The sequence below is a fragment of the Microtus pennsylvanicus genome, chromosome 1 (genome assembly GCF_037038515.1).
Source record: "Microtus pennsylvanicus isolate mMicPen1 chromosome 1, mMicPen1.hap1, whole genome shotgun sequence".
Classification (NCBI taxonomy): Eukaryota; Metazoa; Chordata; class Mammalia; order Rodentia; family Cricetidae; genus Microtus; species Microtus pennsylvanicus.
Window position 1 is genome coordinate 152,948,137 of NC_134579.1, and position 19,577 is coordinate 152,967,713.

Sequence of the window (19,577 nt, forward strand, 5' to 3'; positions counted from 1 at the left end):
AACCAAGTGTTAATTCTGTTTTATTAGCCAACTGGAAACTAGACAATTCTCCAGTCCAGGGAGACATTAACTTAATCTTCTTCTTCATCATCACCAGCTCCAGCACCACCCTGGCCCTTCTTGGCATTCTTCCTCTTCACTCGGCCTGGTCGGCCACCACCATAAGGAGACCGGAGGGAGAAATCAATGTGCTTCTGGGAGTCCAGACGAACAATGAAGGACGGGATGTTCACCACCTGCTTGCGGACCCTGAGTGAGAAGAACAGGTTAAAAGGGACAAGGTGAGAGGTAAACAATTTTTGGTCCTGTCCTTGACAGCGGGCTGATGGGCACTCCTGACCTCAGTTGTCTACGGGCAGCCTTGGAACCAGAGCCTATACAAATGCTTTAGGTACTTAAGGCTCACACCACCTCAGAGTACATCTCTGCCCATAGATGAAGTTGATGAGGGAGAATCTGAGCCTATGCCCTACACAGCTCTCAGGATTGGTGCTCATTTACATAAGAGTACGCAATTTCCCCTTACCTGAACCTCACTTCAGACAGGTTGATTACCAACTGGCAAACTAACAAATACAAATATAGCAATGAGGGTCTGTGTTGGAACTAACACAGTAACCTCCAATGTCCGTTTCACCACCACCCCAACATCAACTCCATCCTCTCCAAGACAGCACCAAGAGCTATTACCTGTCCAGCTGCTTTGCATGCCTGGCAGAGACCTTCGCAAGGTGTACGGCTTGAGCCGCAGTGACTCTTGCGCTGGGCTATGGGGTTGTTCCCAATTCCCCATAAGCTTTCATTCTGAACCCTCAGGGTAAACTCAGATTTGTCAGCTCCAAAGGCTACACAGGAGATAGGGACAGCAGCTTAGCAAAGGAAACCAACATTGCAGATAAGGCAAAGTAAGGCTTACTTACAGGCCCAGCTGCAGCTTACCTGATGTGACGCTGGCGGATGAGCACACGGGCATGGTGAATAGATTTCGCCAAACCCAGCTTGAAGACCTGGGTCTGCAGCCGCCTCTCCAAGAAATCTTCAATCTTCAGGCCCAGGATGTAATCCAGCTTCATCTTGCCCTCATCCAGCACCCCAATGCGAACAAGTCGCCTCAGAAGAGCATTGCCTGGGGGGGAGGTGTAACCCAAATAAAGTCCCGACTTCCTCACCTCAGAGCCCCCAGAAGAGGCAAGTTACTACAACTTCCCATTTTTGCAAAGAGCACAGGAGAAAAGAACGACAGTGACGTGCCTAATTGATAACCTCTCTTCCATGCGCTCCAGGCTTGAGACACTGATATTGCCACTGGGTCACCCTTTCGGCAGGCATTATATCACAGGCTTACAGCTTTTCACAACCTTGATCTCTAAGACAGGCACTTTAATTTTTTTTTCGAGACAGGGTTTCTCTGTAGCTTTTGGTTCCTGTCCTGGAACTAGCTCTTGTAGACCAGGCTGGCCTGGAACTCAGATATCTGCCTGCCTCTGCCTCCCGAGTGCTGGGATTAAAGGCGTGCGCCACCACCGCCAGGCCAGGCACTTTAATTTTAAACTTAAGAAAACATGCTAACTTCACAAGAATCACGGTACTTGGGCAGCTAGGGCAAGGAGAGATCGAGATAATCCAGACTACATAGCACAAGACCCCCATCTATCCTTGAGACTACTATTCCCTTATGAGCTCGAAACACCAGTCACCTAGCAATAAACCTTAAGTATAAAGAACCAAACCGAAAAAAAAATGCACCCAGCATCCTAAAATACAGGCTCAATCCCTGACGTTTTATATAAATACCAGTTAGACACAATTACAAAAAAATCCCCAAAAGGAATATACTATTACAATTAAACCACCCAAACAAAACATTCAGAATGTTTTATGAAGAGAAACTAAGTGCACACTGAGAGAGCTAAGACACGAGCACGCCCCGCCATTAAGCTGTTCTTTGGTAGGCTAACCCAGAGCTCTAAAAAATTAACTCATCTAGCCTCCTTGTGGCACAAACTGGTATTATTAAAGCGTTCAACTTCTAATCTGAAATCTGTCAACCAGGAGACAGACCCTTCCTGGTAGTCACATGGGAAAGTCTAGCTCGGAATCAAGGCAGTGCCAACACCACAACTCCAGGGTTTTTCTTTCCTAACACTAGCCAGATTGTTTCACGATAAAATGAGATCCCTAGGAGGCTTTGACAATTTTTTCTTCTGCTTAATAAAACAAGAAACCTCATATACCTGCAGCTCCCCCATTCTCCTGTAACTAACTCCAAAATATGAATCTGTTTTAACTGTGTTGAAAATTCCAAGTGAGGTGGCTAACCCTACACTTCTACATTTCCGTAAGTTCACAGGCGAGACTTGGCTGCATTTGAGTTCCGGGCCAATTTCCACCAAATATTCCCCACTAGCCCAATTTGTTCAGCGTCATACCTTCCAAGGCCACAATACAGCCTAGAAACTCAGTAAGCCCGCACACGACCACCCATTCTTAAGACGGGCCCCATACACACCTTCAAAAAGACGCCGTGGGTCCTTTTCGTCCAGCGTTAGCAGCTCTCGGGCGGCCTTGCGGATCTTGGCCAGGGTAAATTTGACTCTCCACACCTCACGCTTGTTCCGGAGCCCATATTCTCCTACACGTGGTCGGGAGGGAACCACAGGGCCAGAGCCATGGGTTACTACTACACTGGCGACTTTAGAACCACAATCCTCTGCGGCCATGGCGCCCATGACGAGCACGTGGGAGACCGACCTCATGACGGCCTAACTCTCCCCCCACCCCCAACCCGAAATTCCACCTTGGTCACTCACCGATGAGTTTCAGTTCCTGGTCGAGACGCGACTTCTCGAAGGGTCTCCGTGGGGTCACATAGGTCTTACGACAAACCCAACTTCTGGCAACCGGCATGTTGGCGTCTCTAGGCCTGCCGCGCCTGCGCAAAGGGTCATGTTTGAAACAAAAATGTCGTGAGGCATGCGCAGCAATGCCCGGCTAGCACACCACAGCCCCGAACCAACTCGGGCCGAGCCAGATCCGCCTTAGAAAATTTGGAACTTAGCTCGTCCCACCACCGTACTGTAATATGTCCGACCACCTTCTTCCCGCCCCTCTTCCCTAGTGTACACGCAAACTTACGAATGGCTCCGTTACCCCAAAAAGCCAACTAGACAAACTCCCAAAACTCACCTAGGAGCTTACGACGGCGACAAAGAGACACGCTGCCGCAGAACCGCGGTCTTATAGTAACGTCGCCTTGTCGTGACGTCACCACGCACCGCTCGCTGCTTCGCCTATCAGAAGCGGGAAAACCATAGAGTGGAGCGGTTGGGCCAGAGCGGCCCTGAGCTGGGCGGACTTACCAGTGAGGTGGTTAGGCGGCTGAATAGCTGAAGCGGGGACATTCTTGTTTAATCCAATCATTAACGAAGCTGCCACTTTTTAATTTTTTTTTTTTTTTAGTTTTTTCGAGACAGGGTTTCTCTGTAGCTTTGGTTCCTGTCCTGGCACTAGCTCTTGTAGACCAGGCTGGCCTCGAACTCACAGAGATCCACCTGCCTCTGCCTCCCGAGTGCTGGGATTAAAGGCGTGCGCCACCACCGCCCGGCTTAATTTTTTTTTATTATAATTTTTTTTGTTTTTTTTTTTTTTTGGAGACAGGGTTTCTCAGTAGCTTTGGAGCCTGTCCTGGAACTAGCTCTCGTAGACCAGGCTGGCCTCGAACTCAGAGATGTGCCTGCCTCTTCCTCCCTTAGGCTGGGATTAAAGGCGTGCGCCACCACCGCCCGGCGAGGCTGCCACTTCTAGGGCAAAGGCATAGAGTAAGGCTCTGAAGTTGTCACTTTTTGTTTTAGCAAAGACTCTTGGGAAATTCAGGGCCGCCTTGGTTCCCCACCAATGTCTCAGTCTCATAACAATGTCCAGCCCTGGCTTTACAAATGCTAGAATTTTAGGGCCATATATTGAAGTATGCATGCTGTGCTGGTTTGGTTTTGTGAGCTTGACACAAACCTAGATATATCCGGAGTGAGGAACTCTTAGAGAAGAAAATCACCGTGGCATATGTCTCTATTGTTTTTGAGACAGGGTTTCCCATCAAATGGCTGAATTCAAGATCCTCCTGCCTATATTTCTCAAGTGCTGAGTTTACAACCCATTTTCCTGCACATACTTTATTCGTTTACTTGGTACCCCTGCCCACTAGTCTTTCTACTTAGTCCTGGTTGTCCTGGAGCTGACAATGTAGACAGGCCTGGAACTCAGGAGGGATCCATCTGCCTCTGCCTCCCAAGTGCTGGTATTAAAGGCGTGCACCACCACACCTTTATTTATTTTTGAGGGGGTCATAGGGTCTATGCAGCTAGCCCTGGCTATCCTGGAACTATGTAGACAGGCTAGCCTCACACACATAGGGACGATGTCCCTGCCTCTGTCCCTGAGTAGCTACGAGGACAGGCCTGTAACACTAGGTCTAGATTGGGTATTCTTTACTTTTACTTCAATTTGCATTTATATACTCAGATGGCAAGGATCTTGCTCATTTAGTCTGGGAAGAGAGGGGAGGGAACGGGTAGCAACAGGTAGACAGTTTACTATGTGTCATATATTTGATTTTTATTCTTATTTTACATGCACTGGTATTTTGCCTGTATGTTTGTATGAGGGTGACAAATCCCCTGGAGCTGGAGTTACAGCTGTGAGCTGCCATCTGGGTGCTGGGAATTGAACTTGGGTCCTCTGGAAGAGCAGCAGGACTCTTAACTGCTGAGTCATCTTTCCAGTCCCAATTCTTTTTTTTTTTTTTTTTTTTTTTTTTTTGGTTTTTTTCGAGACAGGGTTTCTCTGTGGCTTTGGAGCCTGTCCTGGAACTAGCTCTGTAGACCAGGCTGGTCTCGAACTCACAGAGATCCACCTGCCTCTGCCTCCTGAGTGCTAGGATTAAAGGCGTGCGCCACCATCGCCCGGCCAGTCCCAATTCTTAACTTTTAAAAATGATTTAATGTATACAGGTGTCTTATCTGCATATATGCACCTGTCCCATGTGTACACCTAGTGCCTTCAAAGGCCAGAAGGGGTTAGATGCCCAGAAACTGGAGTTGTGGATAATTGTGAGCCATGTGTATGCTGTGAACCATACCCAGGTTCTCTGCAAGAATATCAAGTATTCCTAACCATCTCTCCAGCCCTTATGTATCTGAGACAGGCCTTCTTGGCCTGGATCTTGCTATGTAGACTAGGCTAGCCTTTAACTCAAAGATCCTCCTGCTTCTCCTGAGTACTGGTATTAAATGTACATAGCACCACACCCAGCTCTGTTTTTTTGTTTTTTGGGTTTTTTTGAATTTTTTTTGAGACAGGGTTTCTCTGTTTTTTTTTTGTTTTTGGTTTTTTTTTTGGTTCCTGTCCTGGAACCAGCTCTTGTAGACCAGGCTGGCCTTGAACTCGGAGATCAGCCTGTCTCTGCCTCCCGAGTGCTGGGATTAAAGGCGTGCGCCACCACCGCCCGGCGCCCAGCTCTTTTTAATTGTGTATATATGTGTGGGTATATGCACCTGAGTACAGTTGCCTTTGGAGGACAGAATAGGGTAGCAAATTCCCTGAAAATGATGCTACAGGCACTTGTGAGCTGTCCTATATGGGAGTTTGAAACTGAACTTAGGTCCTTTGGAGAAGGTTAACTACTGAGCCATCTCTCTAGCCTCAAACCTGTAGCCCAAGTAGACCTCAAACTCATGATCCTTCTGCCTTGCCTCTTCAGCACGTCTTACTAGACTGGTATACACCACCACAAGCAGCTCATGCAGCATTTTTAGTTATGACTTTTCTATGCATCTGAAATGATTTGTAGAAATCTCAAGACGACCAGTGAAATGGCTCAGCAGTTAAAGTTGTTTGATGGCAAGCCTAACAATCTGAGTTTAATCCCTGAGACCCAAATGGTGAAATAAAGAGAACAGGCTCTCATAAATTGTCCTGATCTCCACATATGTTCCATGGCACTTTGTACCCACACGCATACACATGTAGGCAGATAATATATAAGCATAATAAAAAAATCTTCAAGGCACAACTTCGTGGGATGCAGAGAGGCAGAATCAGAAAGACCAAGTATAATGTCCCAGGCCTGGTAGTTATTAGTTCTGTGACCTGGGCAAGTCATTTCCCCTTTCCTTTCTCATCTGAATACAGGATTAAAAGCTCCACATTCCAAAGACTGTTGTAAGGACTCAAAATACGAACATTTATTCAACAAATTTATTGAGAACTGCCCTTTAGAAAACAGAAGAGCCAAATAAGAGCAGTCTCAACTCTGAACAAGCTCACAGTTTGGAGACAGAAAAATAAAACAACATAGCTAGTAAGCGCCTTAAAACAGGAAAAAAAACTATAAAGTATTTAGTGTTCAAAACTCTGGAATCAGGCAAGGCGGGAGAACACAAGCCTCCATGCAAGATGAGGGGTGAGAAGGAGGAGGAGTTGACCATCTAGGAGGGTTCTTGGACACATAGCCACACCCCCCTCAATCTGCAGCTTACTGCAGGCTAGCCCACTGTAGGGAGGTGTAGACCACCTTCCCATCAGGCTGAGGGGAGCAGAGAAGCAGGGTCTTTCTGACACTGGTTCCCAGGCGGCCGGCAGAGACCAGGTCCTGAAGTGGGATGGGGTCCTCAGCAGCCCAGCACTGAGCAATGTAGTGAGCGTGGAATCGCAGCGGGTCACCTGGGAGAAAGAGACAGATGCATAACAGTTCCCATCTGGAGGGGCTGGAGCACTGACAACGGATCCTTCTGCTTACTGCACTTTAGGTTCCTCTGTAGTACTGTGTACGGAAGTCAGGGCCTTGTGTAGATTAAGTATTCTAACATTTTCTTTTTTTTTTAATATTTATTTATTTATTTATTTATTATGTATACAATATTCTGTCTGTGTGTATGTCTGCAGGCCAGAAGAGGGCACCAGACCTTATTACAGATGGTTGTGAGCCACCATGTGGTTGCTGGGAATTGAACTTAGGACCTTTGGAAGAACAGGCAATGCTCTTAACCACTGAGCCATCTCTCCAGCCCCTAACATTTTCTTTTGATTTATTTATTTAAAATATATGAGTGTTTGCTTGCCTGCATGCATGTATGTGTACCATGAGTGTGCCTGGTACCTGCCTAGGCCAGAAGAGGACATTAGGTCCCACAGAACTGGGGTTAGAAGTGGTTTTGAGCCACCATGCTAGTGCTGGGGACAAGATCTGGGTTCTCTGCAAGAACACCATTGAGCCATCTCTCCAGTCCTCTTTTTCCATTTTTTTTCCTGAGATAGCTGTTTCATGTGACCCAGGTTGGCTTTAATGGCCCAAGATGGTTCACAACTGCCAAGACACAGAAGAGAAAGCAAAGAATGGTTACTTCCGTGGTACAAGGTGCACCTGTAAGACTAAGCAATACGCAACTATCATGATTAAAAGATATGGTGAGACAGCTTGTAACCTCAAGCACATAAAAGGCTTAGGCCAGGAGACTCTTTGAGCTTAGGAGTTCAAGGCCAACCTGGGTACCATACAGACATTTTTACCAAAATAAAAGATGAAAAAGAAACAAAAGAAAGCAATTCAAGATTGAAAGATAAGTCATAAGTGCTGGGATGTAGCTGCAGACCACTTATGGAGCACAGGCAAGGTTTGATCTCTAGTGCAACCACAAAACATTAACAGGACCAGGCCGGGACTCTAATAAACTAAAGAAGAAAAGATTTTATAATAGAATAAAGCAAAAATCAAAGTCCTATGTCAATCCCAGCACTCGGGAGGCAGAGACAAGTGGAGGTCTTTGAGTTCCAGGTCAGGCTGGTCTACAGAGCGAGTTCCAGTATGATAGCTACTGTGAAACCCTGTATCAGAAGAAAAAAAAGAAAAAGAAAAAAAGAAACAAGTAGATTATAAATAGGATTTCCCCACAAAGAAGTGCCAGACGGTAAACACGGGTTAGTTTTTTTTGTTGTTGTTGTTTTTTTTTGTTTTTAGTTTTTCGAGACAGGGTTTCTCTGTAGCTTTGGAGCCTGTCCTGGCACTAGCTCTTGTAGACCAGGCTGGTCTCGAACTCACAGAGATCCGCCTGCCTCTGCCTCCCAGTGCTGGGATTAAAGGTGTGCGCCACCACCGCCCGGCCATGGGTTAGTTTTGTAGGCTCCGCCAGTGCAGCACTGCAGCCACATGCTCTGGAAGCAGAGGCCCTCGGAGGGCTTGGTAACTGAACAGCTGACAGTCTGTCCCTGGAATAGGTGAATCTAAGTTAGCAGGACAGGAACCTGAATGAGACTATACAAGAGGGTGAATCACAGGCAATGAAAATTAAAAACAGAGAGCTGGAGAGATGGCTCAGCAACTAATCTACCACTCTTCCAGAGGACCAGAGTTCAGTTCCTTGCACTCACATCGACCTCCCAGCTGCCTGTAACTCCAGCTCCAGGAGAATCTGATACCATCTTCCGATCTCCCTGTGCACCCACACACATAGCACCAAAAAACAAAACCAACAATCTTTAAGAGGGGGAGGAGGTGAGAATCTAAACCATGAGACTGTGAAGCATTCTAAGGAGACTGTTGCTATGTCCCTGCCTGGCAGATGGGTTCCTGGCAAGAGTTTAGCCAAAAGTGCGAGTCTCTGGCTGTTAAAAGACTCCAATTGGCTGAGAGGGTACATCAAAATGCTTGAGAAACTAATCCTGTAACTGTTTTCCTGGACGCTTAGCAATTCTGAGCCTCAGGCAAAATTTAAAAATAAATTTAGAAGCATTACAGTGATTGAGGCTTTGGACACTATTTCATAGGCAACAAGGATTCTCTCCGCGTCCGGTACACTGAGTACTCATTGTTTTTGTTTTTTTTTTTTTTTTTTAATTTTTCGAGACAGGGTTTCTCTGTGGTTTTGGAGCCTGTCCTGGAACTAGCTCTGTAGACCAGGCTGGTCTCGAACTCACAGAGATCCGCCTGCCTCTGCCTCCCAAGTGCTGGGATTAAAGGCGTGCGCCACCACCGCCCGGCTGAGTACTCATTGTTTTAGAAATATTGACGCCGGACGGTGGTGGCGCACGCCTTTAATCCCAGCACTTGGGAGGCAGAGGCAGGCGGATCTCTGTGAGTTCGAGACCAGCCTGGTCTACAAGAGCTAGTTCCAGGACAGGCTCCAAAACCACAGAGAAACCCTGTCTCGAAAAACCAAAAAAAAAAAAAAAAAAAAATTGACATATTAGAACTAATTGGTCAGTGCCAGACCTGAATGCTTATGCATTTTAATCATCTCAGCACTTCCACGTTTGAGGACAGTCAGGGATCACCCTGTTATAGGAAAGAAAAGAGGGCAAATAGTTTAGCTTATGGTCCAATTTAACGCATAGAATTAGAGCTGGATGTGGTGGCACACATTTGTCATCCTAGCTCCCAGGAGGCCAACAGCAAAAAGATTGCTTCCAACTCAAAAAACAAAAAATAAAAAAGCAACATGAAATTAACTGATTTAAACTAGCAATTTTAGGCCGCAATAGTTTTATCTACAAATAGGAGTCTCACTATGTTTCATATGTTGCATAGGTTGGTTTTTTAATCTCAGGTCAAAGAAATTATGCTTCAGTTTCCCAAGTAGGAATACAGGCATACTGAGACCTAGCTAGAATGTCAATGACCACGGCTACTTAAATGCCATGCAGGCACCTGCATATCCATATCAACACACAATCTACCATACACTTACCATTTTGTTTAATATTTATTTATTTATTTATTATGTATACAATATTCTGTCTGGGGCTGGAGAGATGGCTCAGTGGTTAAGAGCATTGCCTGCTCTTCCAAAGGTCCTGAGTTCAATTCCCAGCAACCACATGGTGGCTCACAACCATCTTTAAAGAGGTCTGGTGCCCTCTTCTGGCCTGCGGACATGCACACAGACAGAATATTGTATACACAATAAATAAATAATAAAAAAAAAAAATATTCTGTCTGTATGCCTGAAGGCCAAAAGAGGGCGCCAGACCTCTTTACAGATGGTTGTGAGCCACCGTGTGGTTGCTGGGAATTGAACTCAGGACCTTTGGAAGAGCAGGCAATGCTCTTAACCACTGAGCCATCTCTCCAGCCCCCCTTACCATTTTTTTTCACTTTTGATTATAGTTTTCACATGCATGATCCTATACTTTTTCTGTTTTCAGACAGGGTCTGGATACCCAACCCTGGTTGGCCTGACCTCACTATATAGCCTATACAAGTCTTAAACTTGTGGCAATCCTCCTGTCTCGAATTCTAAAGAGCTAAGATTATAGGCATAGTCATCACACCCATTTTTCTTTTCTTTCTTGAGATGGGTTATCATGCAGTCAAAGCTAGTCTCAAACTAGCTATGCCTTCAGTTATCACTAGAGACATGCACCACCATACCCAACTACAATCCTACACATTAATTATTTGAAAATTAACACTACGGCCGGGCGGTGGTGGTGCACGCCTTTAATCCCAGCACTCGGGAGGCAGAGGCAGGTGGATCTCTGTGAGTTCAAGACCAGCCTGGTCTACAGAGCTAGTTCCAGGACAGGCTCCAAAGCCACAGAGAAACCCTGTCTCAAAAAAACCAAAAAAAAAAAAAAAAATTTAACACTATGTTCTCGGACAACTGGGTTGCTTTTTTGTTGTTGTTGTTGTTGCTTTTCAAGACAGGGTTTCTGAGTAGCTATGGAGCCAATCCTGGAACTCACCCTGTACACCAGGCTGACCTTGAACTCACAAAGATCCACTTGTCTCTGTCTCCCTGGTGAGGGGAATAAAGATGTGCGCCATCACCACCTGGTGCTGTTGCCTGGAACTCAGAGATGCACCTGTCTCTGCCTCCCCAGGGCTGGGACCACCTCTCTCAGTTTAATTTTTATGTTTTGCCCTTACTAATAGTGACTTTGCTGCTTTTAATCTTTCAATTCTATAAAGAATTCTGCAGGGCATGCGCTCATATGTTTTGCGCACATTTGTAAGGATTTCTAAGCCAATCTTCTAGATCATAATATTTATCAAGAGTTACTAAATCAAGCCAGCTGCTGTGACACAAGCCTGTAATCCCAGCACTTGGGAAGCAGGGAAAGGAAGATTTTGCATTCCAAGGCTAGCTTGTGCAGCATAGCAAATTCCAAGCTAGTCTTGGAGACCTAGTGTGACCCTGACTCAAGCCAAACAAGTTATTAAACTCTCCAGGAGCTCAAGAAAACTCTCTCATTATCCACTGTCCTTGCCTGAGTCTCCAGGGCATTGAGTCCCCAGGCTGTAGACAAAAGAGAAAGTGCAGAATAAATAAAGACCAGCAGGAAAGGTACAGCCACCAGAGCCCCAACCTGAACTCACCAGGATAGACCAGGAAGTCACCACCGAACTTCCCAGCTGCGCTGAGGAAGAAGCCTCTCTCCCACAGGTCTCGGTAGATGCTGTAGCGCAGCTCGTGGGCGGGGCGGCCAGCATGGGGCCAGTCTTTGGACTGCACACGCCAGTCCAGAGGCTTAGCCTTTACCGGCCGAGGCCTGGCAGTGGCCAGCTGGATGAGCAGGGCTGACCTGGGCAAGGGGGTCACCCCGTTTGAAGGCCCTGGTTGGGGAGATGAAGAGTCTGGGGGAAGGAATAGAAAAGAATTACTGAATCCACAAGGCAAGGTGTCCTTATCCCCACAAAAACCTCAATTAAAATTCCCTAAAGCTTCCTCCCTCCTGCCCCAAATCTGAACTCCAAACACTACTCTCACCTGCTCCCTCCTGCTCCGCAGAAGCCTGGCCATCATCACTGGTTTCACTCCCTTGGGTAGCTTCGCTCCCACTGGCTTCTTGGCCTTCACCTGCCTCTGAATCCTGCTCCAGCTTCTGCTTCTTGGCCGCCTGGCCATCATCACTGGTTTCACTCCCTTGGGTAGCTTCGCTCCCACTGGCTTCTTGGCTTTCATCCGCCCCTGAATCCTGCTCCAGCTTCTGCTTCTTGGCAGCCTGGCCCTCTACGATCTTCTCTAGGAGCTCCTGACGACGGGTCTCACGGGCCTCGGCTGCCAAAGTGCTTTGCTCCTGGAAACTCTGCTCTTGCTGGCGTTTGAACGATGCTAGGGCCTGAGAAATAAACTTAACTGGAACCCCAAGACATAGCCTGCGGTCCCTTAGGAAGACAGGAATCCTGACCCTGTTTACAACCTCCCAACAGCGTCCTTCCAAAACAGGCCATCCCAGGCTTTCCCACCACAAGGGCCTTTTTGCTTCTTACCAAGCCATGGTTGCGGGGATCCGGGCGCGGGGCGCTGACGAGCGTCACGGCGCCTATCTCAGCTAGAAGCCGGGCTTCCTCCGGCAACAGCAGAAGCGGGAGGCCCAGGCGCGAGTTCTGGCGGGGCCCGCGGGGCAGGGCGCCCACCGTGCGGCCCCCGACTCCCAGGCGCTCCCGCAACGCCTGCACGGCCTCAGCTCCCCACACCAGCGAGCGGCCATTAGCAACCTCCACCACCAGCATCCTCCTGCAAAGTGGGGGTGTTGGTCACCCAAACAGCCCCGCAGGTCGGACTGAAGCCTTCTACGCCCCCGTGCAAGCAAGGTCCGCCCCTGAACCCGAGGGGGCGGGACCGGGGTTGCCACCTGCTCCCTAGGCCAAGCCCCACCCGGAAGGACCGCTAGAGACCACGCCCCTCGCCCAGGTCCCACTGTTCTGCTCCCCCTCAGTTCCTGGTGACCATCGTCTCGGCCAATGCGTGCCACCGCATCACGTCTCCTCCCGCCATAACGGTGCACCGCCCTTTTCGCAAAGTGGGTGTCTTCTTTCGGGTGTGTCCATCAAGTCTCGAACCTCAACGTGGATTGGCGGTTTGCTCAAGCCACACCCTCTTTTAGAAACTTGGAACCCAGACCCTCCCATGTCGAATTTCCGAGGTTCGCCTTTCCTGCCTATTCACTTAGGCGGACTTTAAAGAACCCAATCCTGTCTTGCGCAAGCGGTTCGATGTTCCAGCATCCTCGGTTCGGCTCAATCCGGAGCCCTGCCCACCCTAAATACAAGAGTGTCAACCTTCCGGTGATCTCGGATCTACTACCGAACGCATTCGGGAGTGCTCGGCTCTGTCGAATCAGCCACCCCTTCCAAGTTGCACCTCCAGCTGTGACCCTGCCCACTCCCTACCCAGTTTCGGGAGCTGTCGCCCACGATTGAACTCTGGACGCAGTGCACGTCTTAACTTCTCTTCACTCTGTCGCACTGTCTTCGGTCAGAGCCCATAAGTCAACAGCTAGCCAACACTCTCAGTAGAGGCGGAGCCGGCAATACGTAGCACGTCCTCCGTCATCCCGTCACGTTAGCCGAGCTGAAAACCTGAGGCGAGCTCTCACGGCCGCAGGGTCTCCAAATGTGGGCCCTTGAGGGTCACCGCCCTTGGCCCTACCCCCGTGCCTACCGAGTCTTGTAGGCCCCGCCCCGTTATAAATGGTCTCGCGTAGTGCCTTTTCCGGTCTTCTATGGCTCCGCCTTCCTCCTCCCCCAAATAAGGCTAGATATTTCGAGAAGCTCTTGGTTCCGCTTGTTATTCCACTAAGTCCACTTACCCCTGATTATTTCCAAAGTTCAGACAAAACCTCTGGCCTCACTGGCATTTGACAGTGACCTAAAACGTATTCAACTATCCGAAATTAGTCCAGGCTTTTGGCCCCGCCTACATCCTGCTATTCTTTGACACACACCACCCGTCTGATTCCGACTATTTCCGAAGTAAGCCGAAGTGTGTGGCCCCGCCCACATCGGGCTGCGTTTGTGAGCCCGCCTAACACTAAACAGCGACTTTTGGAACCGATTATCTCCGAATCACGCCGAAGCGTGTGGGCCCGCCTACATCCGGCCGAGTTTGTGAACGCTTCTAATTCCGAACTATCTCCGAAGTAAGCCGAAGTTTGTGGCCCCACCTCCACGCCGTGAGTTTGAATTACCGAGTGTACCCGAAGGAATCCGAAGCTGAGGGTCCTCCTCTTTCCGAACGCCGAGCTCCAGGTCCCGCCTCCTTCTTAAGTCACAACCCGTTTTCATAGGGACTCGAAGCCTTGGCCCCGCCTCTGACCCGAAACCCCGCCCCCCCGTTACTGGCAGCTCTTTGCCCAGGGGCCTCCCAGAAAGAACGGGGCAGGCATCCTTCAGCGCATTGGTGTTCTGGGTTCTTTTCCCACCGTGCTGTATACGTATTGCATCCGCTTTCTGGGCCTGGACCGCGCAGCCCAGCGGGCACCCTCGGGAACCGGCAGTGCGGGGGCGTGCTGAGCTGAGGAGGCGTGGCCCGAGCAGGGGCGGTCGCGAAAGAGGGATTTTCTCATCAGCCTCCTGGTCCACGGACGGTTCAGGTGGGCCGAGGTGGGCTTGTATAGAGGCATCGCAGAAAATCGTAAGGTGGCTGGGTGCGGGGACGGAGACCAGAGCGTGGCCCGGCTGGGTGGCGTAACCGCCTGTGGATCTGCTAGGGCGGAATCGGATCCACGCGGGGCTGGGCTACGGAGGGAGCCTGCAGATCAGACAGGGTCATTGCCTTCTCTCCGGGGTCTGGATTGGAGAGGAGGCCGGAGCTCTGAAGACAAGTGGATGCTAAATGCTGGATTTCGCCGGGGTGGGTAGGAGTAGGAGTCCTGGGGTTTTGGGTCCCCTGAGACATAGGGGAGCCTGGGGATCCAGACAGGATTCTTAAGGATTCCTGTGTACTCAGAGGAAGGTGGGGGTGATGTGGGTTCCTCGTCTATCAGAGAGGAAGGGTCTTGCAAAGGATTGTTTTCCGGGCCAGAAGGTGTTTAGATGTCTAGGTATTAAATAGGGGCAGAAATGCTTTTGATTTGTACGTTGGCAGAGGATTGGGGTGAGGGGCTTGATTCCTGGGTCCTGGAAGGAGGAGTGAACTGGAGGCCTGGCTTCTCAAAAGTAGGGGATTCTACTCTCAAAAGAGGAAGGGACTGGAATACTAGTTCTCACTGTGAGCCCTTCCTCCCCCAGACCATGACACCCGAAGAATGGACCTATCTAGTGGTCCTGCTTATCTCCATCCCTATCGGCTTCCTCTTTAAGAAAGCTGGTGAGTCAGGTTCCGTGCCCAGTGGAAAATTAGGGTGAGGGAGCTGAGGTGGGGATCACCCCTCCCGAAAGTTCTATGCTTACACTTTACCTTTTCCTTTCAGGACCTGGGCTGAAGAAATGGGGGGCAGCAGCTGTGGGCCTGGGGCTCACTTTATTCACCTGTGGCCCCCACACTTTACATTCTCTGATCACCATCTTGGGAACCTGGGCCCTCATTCAGGCCCAGCCTTGGTGAGAGCTAGGTGGTGAGAAAGAAAGGAGGATGTAGAGAAACAGCAACCTGTTTCCTCATGTTGTCTTCCATTTCTTCTTTCAGTCTCTTGCTGCCTGCTGTTTCTCTCATGTTTCTCTGTGTCTTGGCCGTGTTTCTTCCTCTCTCACCTTGTTCTGCACCTTCCTGTCCCTGCAGATTTGCCCCAGTCCTCAGTGTCCACATGATGACAGTCATTTGTAACCCAGTCCTGCGCTCCGGCTGGCTCTCTTCTTCACCACAACGCTTCTCTCTTGACTCCCTCATTCTTTTTTTCTCTGTGGCTGTGTCTGTTCTGTCCCTGCCTGCCATCCACTGGTCCTCACTCTCTCCCCTCTTTTTTTCTGGCTGAATGAGGGAATGGTGGGGTATAAAGCCACACTCGGGAGAAGGAAGCAGGGCCAAGGTCCCTGTACCCAACTCTATAACTTCCCACCTCTGTCGTAGCTCCTGTCATGCCCTGGCTCTTGCCTGGACCTTCTCCTATCTCCTCTTCTTCCGAGCCCTCAGCCTGCTGGGCCTGCCCACTCCCACACCCTTCACCAATGCCATCCAGCTGCTGTTGACACTGAAGGTGAGATTGGGGAAACATTACCCCTTTTTTCTCCGTGATAGCCAGGTAGCAGCATTCTTGTTCTCTCTTCCCAGACTAGACTTTCTCATAGTCAGGGGAGGGCTATGGATTTTTTTTTTTTTCTGGTTTTTCGAGACAGGGTTTCGCTGAAGTTTTTTTATTTAGAGCCTGTTCTGGAACTAGCTCTTGTAGACGAGGCTGGCCTCGAACTCACAGAGATTCACCTGCCTCTGCCTCCCGAATGCTGGAATTAAAGGCGTGCGCCATCACTGCCCAGCTGGAATTTTTTTTTTTTTAAATCTTTCACAAATCCTAAGCTTGAAACTTCATATCTCCCTGGGGACAGAGTTGACCTCTCACATACTCTGGAGGAGGTCTTCACCTCTCCACTCATTCCGTGGTCAGGAGATATCACAAGCCCTTGGCTCACCTGGAATGTGCCTGCCCAGCATGCTTTGCCAACATGCTCTTCTTGAATCTATTGCAGACCATCCTCCAAGGAGGAAGTAGCACTGTGGAGAGAAGGTAGCTAGCCCAGGGCACAGCTGGGACTACAGACCTCATTTTGTTACTTTCTTCCTGAGAGTCTCTGTAGCACCCTGTGTTGTCCTCAAAGAGAAGATGACTTTGGACTTTTTTTTCTTGGTTTTATGAGACAGGGTTTCACTGTGTAATCCTTCCTGTCCTGGGAACTCGCTATGTAGACCAGACTGGCCTCAAACTCACAGAGATTCACCTGCCTCTGCCTCCCTGGGTGCTGAGATTAAAGGTGTGCACTGCCACCACCCCATGACTTTGAATTTTTGTTCCTCCTGCCTCCACCTCTTAAGTGCCAGGATTGTAGGTGTACACCACTGTGCCTGGCTTACATGGTACTAGGGAATCAAACCAAGGGCCTCGAGCGCACTAGGCAAGCCCATGACCAACTGAACTACATTCTTAGTCCTGGGTTGTATCCTTAATCTCCTCCCAAGAGGGCAAAAAGAGGCCAGCCCTCAGTCCCTAGCACAGACAACGTTGGTGAGCTCTTGTTATGTTCTGGGCTCCAGCAACATAGGCCTGGACAGTCCTGCCAGTCTGAGAACTGGTTTCTCCAGAATCCTTTGTTCTTATGGAAAACTCAACAGTAGGCAGGGATTGGTCAGCTGTGAGTTGGAAGGAGACCCTTTCGGGGTGTGTATGGACCTGCACATGTAGGTGTGAACGGGCTGGGGTGCCACAGACTATGTTTGCCGCGTCCACTTTCTGAATAACATGCTGTTGAATGGATTTCCTTCTATAGGGGGCTGAGATCCCTTGAGAAGAAAATTTTTCGTTTTACTAATTTGTTTTTGGTTTGCTGGCCAGAAGACAGGATACGGCAAATTTGCCTCTTCAAATTATTAAATTTGTGGGTGCTGAAAGAACTAAAATATAATGCAATGAGATGAGATAGATAAACTTCTTTATCAGAGTTGAGCAAATGGTTCATTGATGTAATCTCAGCATTTTTTTTAAAAGCCTCTAAACTGGGCATGGCATGCCTTTAATCCCAGGACTCTGGAAGCAGAGACAGGTGGACCTCTGTGAGTCAGCTTGGTGTACATAGAGAATTCCAGGATAGCCAAGGTTATTTAGAGAGACCCTGTCTCCAAAAATAAAAACACCCATCCCTTCAAACAAAAACCAAAAAAAAAAAAAAAAAGGCAGTCAGGAGAGAGGGCTCCATAGTTCAGAGTACTGTTCTTCCAGAGGACCTAAGTTCAGATCCTGGCACCCAGACAGATGGGCTCTCAAACATCAGTAACACCAGTTGCAGGAGATAACGACGCATCTGCACACACAGGCCATACACACAGACACACAAAAATAAAAATACATATTACAGACAAAAAAGCAAAAAGCTAGTGGGGGGCTACCCACCCATAATCCCAGCACTCAGGTGAAGCCGCAGGAGGAGTTCAAGATCATCTTTAGCTGTGTAGTGAGTTTGAGAACAGTTCTGTTATGTAAGACTCTGTCTGGGGGAAAAACAAGTCTAGATGACTATGGAAGTGGCCTGAGAGACTGTGGGCTGTAGGCAGGTGAGTCAGAGTCACCTTGGGAGACGTTGCTTTGAGGATAATTTTAGGGTTTTGAATTTTTGTTTTGTTTTGTTTTTTTGCAGTGGCTTGGTGAAGAGGAGACAGAGTTGTCAAAAATGAAAAAAAAAAAAAACAAAAAAAAAACCTTGGGCCTGTAGCTAGGTCAGAGAAAGAATTATATGTTGTGGGCCTAGAAGGGGAAAGTGGTTTTTTTGCTGTTGTTGTTTTGTTTTGTTTTGTTTTGTTTTTCGAGACAGGGTTTCTCTGTCCTAGCTATCCTGGAACTAGCTCTTGTAGACCAGGCTGGCCTTGAACACAAAAGAGATTCACCTCACCACCGCCCAACAGAAAAGTGTTTTTTAGAGCCCCTTTCCTACCCCTTGAAACCATCTTGTAGGGGAAGCCCTGCTTCATTCTCTTTCCTCCCTCTCTCTGCTGGGACTCTGTCCACTGAGCCTAGCAGAAAGCAGGAGGACACTGATGTGGCCTTTAAGTTTTGCCTCTTGATAAAATAGGTAAAATATTTTATCTATATCCTCATCCTGACCCCTACCCAGTAGAGTCAGAAAGGAACAAACAAGCTTGGGGTGGGAGAAATACCTCAGCAGTTAAGAGCACTGACTGTTGTTCTAGAGGACCTGGGTTCAATTCCCAGCAACCACATAGCAGCTCACAACTGTGTGTAACTACAGTTCCAGGGGACCAAGCAAACACCCATGATAAAATACTAGTGCACATAACAATAAGTAAATAAGAAAGGAAAGCCGGGCGGTGGTGGCGCACGCCTTTAATCCCAGCACTCGGGAGGCAGAGGCAGGCGGATCTCTGTGAGTTCGAGACCAGCCTGGTCTACAGAGCTAGTTCCAGGACAGGCTCCAAAGCTGCAGAGAAACCCTGTCTCGAAAAACCAAAAAATAAATAAATAAATAAATAAATAAATAAAAAATAAAGGAATGAGCTTGGCCTAGTAATGCAGGTATATAATCTCAGTTCTCCAGGAGGCAAGTTTGGAGGATCACAAGTTCAAGGTCAACCTAGACAACTTCTCATGACCATGTTTCAAAGTGTAAAAGAGGAAGAGGGGATGTGGCTCAATGTTAGAGCACTAGTGTTGCATATGCAAGGCCCCGTGTCAGAGCCTTGGTGCAGGAAGGAAGGCAGGTAGGCAGGCAAACTGTGGGATTGGATGAAAGCGGAAAGGAGAACAGGTAGAAAACGAAGGTCTAGGACCGAGCCTGGGGATGGCCACCAACTAAAGGCTCCTTCCACCACTCTGGGTATGTAGTGCCATCCATAGGTGGAATCTCAGTCCTGGGTATAGACTGAAATGAAATGTGCGTAAAATGGCCTGGGGCACTGGTCTCATGCCTTCCTCTTCCCACAGTTGGTGAGTCTGGCCAGTGAAGTTCAGGACCTCCATCTGGCTCAGAAAAAGGAAATAGCTTCTGGCTTCCACAAGGAACCTACTCTGGGCCTCCTACCCGAGGTCCCCTCTTTGATGGAAACACTCAGCTATAGCTACTGCTATGTGGGAATTATGACAGGTAAGTGGCCTGTTCAGCACTGCTGGGTCATCCTATGCCTCATTCCACCCAGAGTTCTGTT

The 19,577-nt window shown here is 48.6% G+C and overlaps 3 protein-coding genes across 10 annotated transcripts in view; 1 reads left to right on the forward strand and 2 right to left on the reverse strand.

Moving 5' to 3' along the window:
- Rps9 (ribosomal protein S9) overlaps positions 1–19,577 on the reverse strand; it is a 27,431-nt gene continuing 7,854 nt past the window's right edge. Inside the window, exons 1-5 of one of the 2 annotated variants that reach the window (XM_075942552.1) lie at positions 3,187–3,256; positions 2,811–2,932; positions 2,510–2,632; positions 940–1,126; positions 1–249 (exon numbers count right to left, since the gene is read on the reverse strand). In XM_075942552.1, the coding sequence (XP_075798667.1) occupies positions 72–249; positions 940–1,126; positions 2,510–2,632; positions 2,811–2,907 (585 nt within the window). In that variant the 5' untranslated portion in view covers positions 2,908–2,932; positions 3,187–3,256 and the 3' untranslated portion in view covers positions 1–71. Of the gene's footprint in view, positions 250–939; positions 1,127–2,509; positions 2,633–2,810; positions 2,933–3,186; positions 3,257–19,577 lie in introns of those variants that run through there. The other variant, XM_075942558.1, reaches the window with a different exon arrangement.
- Tsen34 (tRNA splicing endonuclease subunit 34) lies at positions 6,239–13,978 on the reverse strand. 5 transcript variants are annotated; one of them, XM_075942539.1, is made up of 5 exons: positions 13,585–13,722; positions 12,263–12,509; positions 11,760–12,111; positions 11,369–11,626; positions 6,239–6,717 (listed from the first exon to the last, which is right to left on the reverse strand). In XM_075942539.1, the coding sequence occupies exons 2-5, from the start codon at positions 12,503–12,505 to the stop codon at positions 6,530–6,532; spliced, it is 1,041 nt and encodes a 346-aa protein (XP_075798654.1). In that variant the 5' UTR covers positions 12,506–12,509; positions 13,585–13,722; the 3' UTR covers positions 6,239–6,529. The 5 variants fall into 5 exon arrangements, with proteins under 5 accessions (XP_075798654.1, XP_075798645.1, XP_075798637.1 ...); XM_075942530.1 differs by lacking the exon at positions 13,585–13,722 and adding an exon at positions 13,166–13,416; XM_075942522.1 differs by lacking the exon at positions 13,585–13,722 and adding an exon at positions 13,963–13,978 and having other exon boundaries at positions 6,385–6,717; positions 11,742–12,111.
- Positions 12,424–19,577, forward strand: part of Mboat7 (membrane bound acylglycerophosphatidylinositol O-acyltransferase MBOAT7) — a 17,512-nt gene continuing 10,358 nt past the window's right edge. Inside the window, exons 1-5 of one of the 3 annotated variants that reach the window (XM_075942494.1) lie at positions 12,424–14,377; positions 15,005–15,083; positions 15,187–15,316; positions 15,783–15,909; positions 19,357–19,516. In XM_075942494.1, the coding sequence (XP_075798609.1) occupies positions 15,008–15,083; positions 15,187–15,316; positions 15,783–15,909; positions 19,357–19,516 (493 nt within the window). In that variant the 5' untranslated portion in view covers positions 12,424–14,377; positions 15,005–15,007. Of the gene's footprint in view, positions 14,628–15,004; positions 15,084–15,186; positions 15,317–15,782; positions 15,910–19,356; positions 19,517–19,577 lie in introns of all 3 variants that reach the window. The other 2 variants (XM_075942485.1, XM_075942476.1) reach the window with 2 other exon arrangements.